This window comes from Gymnoscopelus braueri (genome assembly GCF_963280865.1).
Source record: "Gymnoscopelus braueri genome assembly, chromosome: 16".
Classification (NCBI taxonomy): Eukaryota; Metazoa; Chordata; class Actinopteri; order Myctophiformes; family Myctophidae; genus Gymnoscopelus; species Gymnoscopelus braueri.
The window spans coordinates 13,286,395-13,293,713 of NC_137616.1; the positions used below are offsets into that span (position 1 = coordinate 13,286,395).

General features: G+C 44.2%; 1 protein-coding gene across 1 annotated transcript; it reads right to left on the bottom strand.

The window, feature by feature from the left end:
- Positions 1-613: 613 nt before the first annotated feature.
- LOC308102823 (uncharacterized protein) lies at positions 614-4,630 on the bottom strand (the record flags this gene model as incomplete). Its single annotated transcript, XM_080452679.1, has 4 exons — positions 4,550-4,630; positions 3,395-3,466; positions 2,098-3,303; positions 614-1,545 (listed from the first exon to the last, which is right to left on the bottom strand). The coding sequence occupies exons 3-4, from the start codon at positions 2,387-2,389 to the stop codon at positions 614-616; spliced, it is 1,224 nt and encodes a 407-aa protein (XP_080308805.1). The 5' UTR covers positions 2,390-3,303; positions 3,395-3,466; positions 4,550-4,630.
- Positions 4,631-7,319: the final 2,689 nt, after the last annotated feature.

A 7,319-nucleotide genomic window follows, 5' to 3' on the forward strand; every position in this document is an offset into this window, starting at 1 on the left:
GTGCGGGATGCGGTAATTGTTGCTTAATATCCAGCAAAGGAGCTCTGAGAGATTGTCGAAAAGTTTTGGGCTACTTTTACAGCCAAATTACTGCAAAATAAAATTTTGACTGCCAGCAGACGCCGAAAAGGTGCCATGAGTCTGGGTGGAGGTGGAGGACTTTGAAGGCAGACGTGATGTTGGCTTTTGATAGCCAGGCAGCCGGATCAGGGCAATGGCATGATCAACGGTTGAATAATGAAGTGTGAAATCTGCACTGGGGATGAGGCTATTAATACTGGGGATGGATGAACCGTGTGGGGAAGATAGATCGATAATTAATCTTTTCTTCCCTGAATACTTCCTAGTGGCCACTCCTATTGGGCTGATGCGGTAGATGGGGAATGGGGGGGAATCGAACGGACCGATCATGAACCCTTGCTTGACTTCTTTCTCAAGCAGGGTGGTGACGATTTCAGGTTCTGTTAGTGCGGACTGGAGGTTATTGCAAGAGTGGGAATGATCGGGAAGTGTGATGAGGCCGGTTGAAAAACCATGATTGAGACCGTCAATGAAAAAATGGACGAATGTGGGGTCTGGGTGGAATGCGAGCTCCTTGGCCAGGGCAGGGATGTTAATGGGGGTGGCCAGATGGTGCGACAGTCAACTTTTGGAAGGTTTGGTTGGGTTGTGGGGGCATGTGGCGGGCATGGGCTCCTCCGCAGTAGGTGCATACGTGCAGGAGCTTGCAAAATGATGAGTCGCATCCTGCATCGTTGAAATTATTGCATAGCATGCGGGAGCCTACAAACATAATCTTCCTGCCACGCTTGTCCGTGGCTTGAGAGGAGGCCGGTTGGGCGATGGGGCGGCCGGGTTTGGATCGCTTGTCCCGGCCTGGCTGGTACTGTTGTGTTCCTATTCCCATGAGGGCGGGGACTGATGGAGGGATGGAGAATGGGGTGGGGCGATTGTAATAATGAACTGGGGCTGCTGGCTCTCTTTTAGGTTGGGCTACAGGTGCAGGCTGGTGTGCGGTGAGCACGCAGTCGGTGGTGGGGTGGGAGGGGCAGCCGCAGATGTTGCATGCTATGGCGGCGCTGCCTGTGAACAGCCGGCTGTAAAGTTCTATGTCCAGCGCTCCCCAGTAGGTAGCGAGGTTCCACTGTTGGATACGGGCAGCCGCCCTCGCTGCGAACTGCCGATGGTATTCATAAAATAAGGTGCCACCAAACCGCACTGCCATGTCCATGATTAGGGAAAGGTAGTCGTCTAGCTCTTGCCTTCTGTGGGGGAATAGGGAGCAGATGACATTTCTGAAAATTGAGAAGGCTAGGGTGAATTTGGTGCAGGTGAGGGTGTTGTGGGGTGGGGCAGTGGATGAAAGGTCTCGGAGGGTGATCGAGATGCCTCCGCAGTCGACTGTCCGGGGTTGGAAGGTGTGGGTGGATGGTTTTAGAATTGCAGAGAGGTCGATGTCCATACCCTGGATGATTTGTTGACGGAGGTGGTTGGATATGGGTTGTGGGTTGAGGGCCAGCGCGTTCAGTGGCACCTGGGCTGCGACTGCGGAGGAGAGAGAAAAGGGGGGGGTTGGAAACACAAGGGCGGGGGAGGGAGGGAAAGAAGAGAGAGTTAAGTTGCTCAGGATGCCGATGGCTGTTTGGGGGGGCACCTGAGTGGGGGGTGAAGGTGCTAGCCGGCCCCGTGCGATAGCCATCTGGGTGTTGGGCTGGCTAGCGGCCTCGGGGACGGAAACAGAAAAAGAGACAGAAGTGTGGGGGAAGTTGGATGATTGTGCAGGGGGGTGGGATGACAGTGAAGCCTGCATTGACGGGGGTGAAAACCTTTGCAGAGGGTTTTGGTAAGAGGGGGAAGGGATGGGGGAAAGAGGATTAAAGGTAGGGAAGGAGGGGAGGGGAGCAGGCACAGGGGGTGGAGGGAGATGCATGGGGGTAGTGGGAACAAGCCTGGTCTCCTCTGCTTGAGTTGGGGGTCTGAGGCGGCTCAGCAGAGTGCGACCTGTAGGTGGAGATGAATTCGATTGGCGAATATCTTGTGTAATTATGGACAATGCTGGTGGATGGTTTGCATTAATAGGAAACAACACAGGCTCACCTGATGAACGTGTGTTTCGAGCGGGCGTTGTAGTGTCCGCTCTGCTGCCGTCGTGTCTGCTGGTAGATGGACCCCGTGCCGGCTGTCTGACGTCATCATGGCGCGCCTGTGAAGGTCCCGCTGGAGAAGAGGAAACTCTCGCTGCTGTGGTGTAAAGATGAAAAAGTTGTCCTTTGTTTGCGGTGCTGGAAAAAGCGACGCTCTTCTCTCTTAATGCCTTTTTGAGTGATATCACGGTCCAATCGCGGATTGGCTTGTGAGTGGCAAGGGTGGAGCTGTGATCGGTTACCATGGCAGATAAATCGAGGGCGGAGTTGACTCAGTTACCATGGTGATCGATCAAGCTTGTAACCTAGAGAGTGAGCTAGGAATGGAAATAGATCATGGGAGTAGAGTGAGGGGCAAGGTTAGTAACAATCTCATAGCTTGAAGGCGTAGTCTTCCTCCTGAACATACATTGTACCAACTCCATTAAAACACCCATCACCCAAAAGAGATGGGTGCGCCAAGGCCGCCCCATTTATTATCACATAAGCTTGGGAACACTGATGCCCCTCCCCTAGCATAAAAACATATGGATACTCTGTGGTTGCTGCGGTCAGCTACTGCACCAGGTTTGTCACAGGCTGAAGAAGAAAAGAAAAGAGAGGAAAGAACAAGATTATTACAAGTTGATACAACAGGTTAAATTGAACTCCAAAGCTCCAGTGCTGTAGTCAAGTCACTATATCTGGAGTCTAGGTTGAGTCAATTCCCCAGCAGTGCTCAAGTCCAAATAGAGTCCACATTAACTGAGTCTGAGTCCAAAGTTACTGAACATGAGTGTGCATGCACATGTAGGTGGAACACACATGCCTTCCCTTAAACAGCATTAAAATAATGTCACTGCAATTAGCTATCAATATCTTATGCCAACTTATATATTAGGCTATATTACAAAAAAATGTGTCTGCATGATCCAACTGTTTGTTGGGCTTCTTCCTCACGGAAGACCAAGGCTGGAGACCAAGGCTGGGGCGCTAACCCATACTGCTCCCGGAATATGTGAGCTCTATGTGAATACCTGCTGAGAGCAAATCTACTGTATGTTGACGCAAAGGTCACCCGTCTTCTCCTTCCTGGCCGGCCATGTGAGTGATCTTCGCGGAGAATTCAGGGTTCATCTCCCAGTACACTCAGGATTTAACATCGAAAATCATGAGAAATCTACAGACAGGTAAAGACAAAAAAATGTGTAAGGCACAAACAATAATCGATTTAGTCTGTACTAAACTTATTCTGTGAGATGTAAGCTCACCATGCCTTGAGTGTCCACTAGATGCGGCAACTCTTTGATTATGGCTTGGATTGAATTTGTCCCATCTGCAGTCTGCAGTGGTGGCCAAATACAAAACAATTACACTCCATTTATTAATTTATTTTAATCAATGTGTTTACAACACATCCCTAATACTGCTGAATGTACAGTATGTGAGGATTTGTCCTTCAACCTAGCTAAGATGAGTGCAACTTTTTAATCCTGTCGTCCTCTAACTTTTCCCATTCGTCGCACAGCATTCCACCTCACCAAACACATGTAAGTAAAATTGGCTATTTTGTCCAACATGTAAAAAAAGAAAAATGGTCTCAAGTAATGTTAAGTATACATGATGTGACCATGCACGGTACATCATTATAATAATAATGTTAAGTATACATGATGTGAACATGCACAGTACATAATAATAATAATAATAATAATAATGTAAAGTATACATGATGTGAACATGCACGGTACATCATTATAATAATAATGTTAAGTATCATAGCAACAACCTCATTAAGCTACATGTACAGTACAGTATAGCAACAACACCACATTAAGCTACATGTACAGTAGAGTATAGCAACAACACCTCATTAAGCTACATGTACAGTAGAGTATAGCAACAGCACCTCATTAAGCTACAAGTACAGTACAGAATAGCAACAACACCTCAATAAGCTACAGTAGGTATATGCTACATCGCACAACGTTGTCGGCCCCAAAAATAGCAGATCTACAAGCTCACAGCGCGTCGCGGACGCAACATGTTGTGAACTTATAGAGCTGCTATTTTCGATGTCAACGTTATGTATGTGATAGAACACGAACGTATACAATAGCTCAGCTATGCTAGCTTGCGCCTGTCAGCTGCTAGCCAATATGATGACATTCTTTCCCTAGAATTAAATCACTTTGAAACGCTGCACTCCATATACAACATAAATATGATCGGCAACGTACATTAACGTAGTGGGTTTGGCGTTGAGTGCCAGTGCTAGCTGGGTGCTACCCATGGAGCTAACGGTGCTAATGTTAGCGTTAGCTAGCATAATGGCTAACGTTAGTAAGCAAGCTGTACACAAGCATTCATTCATTCATTCATTATCCCAGATAGCGGTAGATTAATGAGAGCATATTATCACTTACAATAATTTCCTTGTAAACAAGTAAACGTTAGCTGACCAGCTATTTCCTCCGTGGTGGAGAGTGGAAAGTCCGGTGACCAAGTTTGGTCAAAGAGGAAGGGACGTAATACCCGGAACTCCTTTGACGGACGGCCTGTCCTTCAAAATAAAATAAAATGCTATTTATAGTGCTATAAATGCTATAAATAGCGACTTTGAAAAGGAGAGGTTTTATTTTCAAGATAGGTATAATATTTTTTTTTTGTCCAAGTTTTTTTTTTTTTTTCAAAGTTTTTTTTTTATGTCATGCATGAAAAAAAAAACTAACCTAAAAAAAAAAACTCATCCCTCTTAAAAAAAAAACATCCCTCCTAAAAAAAAAACTCATCCCTCTTTTAAAAAAAAAACTCATCCCTCAAAAAAAAACTCATCCCTCAAAAAAAAAACTCATCCCTCAAAAAAAAAAACTCATCCCTCAAAAAAAAAACTCATCCCTCCAAAAAAAAACTCATCCCTCAAAAAAAAAAAACTCATCCCTCAAAAAAAAAAACTCATCCCTCAAAAAAAAAAACTCATCCCTCAAAAAAAAAAACTCATCCCTCAAAAAAAAAAACATCCCTCAAAAAAAAAAACTCATCCCTCAAAAAAAAAAAATCATCCCTCAAAAAAAAAAACTCATCCCTCAAAAAAAATGTTATAGCCTATGTTTTTTTTTTCCATACCAGAAAACATAAACCACCAGCTCTTAAAATAATGTACCTACCCTTAAAACAATCTACCTAGCTCTTAAAATAATGTACCTACCCTTAAAACAATCTACCTAGTAATGTCCCCTAAGGGGCTCCGTATTAATTTCAATGACCCCCATAACTCTGAGAGTGTATACAAATGGAACCAAATGGACCCGTAATTTTGCAGTTTTTGCAGTTATTGTGCGTTATTTTTCTTTGAACACTCACTGACAAACACATCTGTGTGAGAAGTGAACACACACACACACACACACACACACACACACACACACACACACACACACACACACACACACACACACACACACACACACACACACACACACACGCACACACACAAACACAGCAAGGGCGCCAATACTGTGGGTGCTTTTTCCTCAATATATCTATATAGAATTTCACATGGCTGTTGTGTCTCAGAGTCTTCTGTCTCTTCTGTTTTTGTTTCTATGAGATGTGCAGCTTCTCTCGCATATCCTATGGGCACACTTTCAGAGCATACTACATACGACTTTCCAGCTCGTTTTACAAATTGTAATTCTGCATGAGCTTTTCCTTCAGTTTCCAGGATCTTCATTTAGTGTGTTGGCCCATCTCATCTTCTTCCTCAGACCTCAGTGTCTTCAGTAGGCTATGTCATCATAACTCTTAGTTTAGTGTCATCACTTTAATTCCTTTAGAGATTTTTTGTTGTTGTCAATGACTTCAGTGAGCTTAACTCTAAAACACTAACCTCCCCCTGGTCAGCCGGGTCGCCTGATGGAGGGGAAAGGAACTGGTTGGAATAACGTGTTCCTTCCACGCGCTACGTCCAACCAGGGAAACTCCCCCCTGTCAGGTGACAAGAAGGTCAGTTGGCTCTCATGCATTGAAGGAGGCATGAGCTCAGCCCTGGGCTCCCTAGGCTGGTGGGGGGAGTGTAGTGCCCAGGATCACTTAGAAAATTGGCACCGGGTGAAAAAAGGGTTACAGAATCGAGGGATAAAAAAAAAAAAGTTTTTCAGACGGAAAGCTTCCTGCTTGGTAGAAATGTAAGACATAGTCAGAGACAAAAATCTAAACTAAAGGTCTGTACACACCGGGAGCGTTTATTTTGGAGCCTGTGTGAGTATGACTATGCACTTTCTGTCCTATTTGAATCCTATCTGCAACCTCCACTATACACTAAAACTGTAGTGTTAAAATCCGTAACACTCTCTGGAACAGTGTTTCTCAAACTCTTTCAAGTCAAGGACCCCCAAATGAATATGTATTTGGCCACAAACCCCCATCTGAAAATGTTTTGTGCCATGGACCAAAATTATTCAAATTTCTCCAAACATTTTCAATATTTTTGATAAATAAATAAAATAGCAGATATATACAAGCTTGGATAAATTGTGACTGTGTATTAACACATTTTGCTGTGGACCCCCTGGAACCTCCCCAAAGGACCCCTGTGGGTCCCCGCCCAGGACCCCACTTTGAGAACCAATGCACTACACTAAAACTATAGTGTTAAAATCCGTATAAAACTCTGGAATTTACTGTTCTCCAGCTCTCCGTGTCTCTGAAAAAAGGGAACGAGTGGAGCTGCTGCTCTTTTAGAAAAATAAAATAACAACAACAAGATGTGTTGAGACTCAAACTAGTCATGGAATGTGGATAAATATTATTGAATGACGTGGGATAAAAAAAAACATGGTTGATATCTCTCAGTACACACTGTGTATGGTCGAATCACTGACAACCAAAAACGTGTGAGCTGAGGACATGTTGACATCCGTACAGCCCCCAGTATATGAGTGATCTTTAATGGGTTATACCAGCGGTGGAAAGCAACTACGTACTTATACTCACGAGTACTGTACGTACAATTTTGAGGTACTTTTACTGGAGTATTTCCAATGTTCTATACTTTTACTTCTACTCCGCTGCATCTCCAACGCAGACGCAAATATTGCACTTTTTTACTGCAATTATATGAAAAAAGTTAATTGTTACTTTGTAGATTTAGATTATTATTACAAAACATACATTAACCACTTAATCCCTACATTC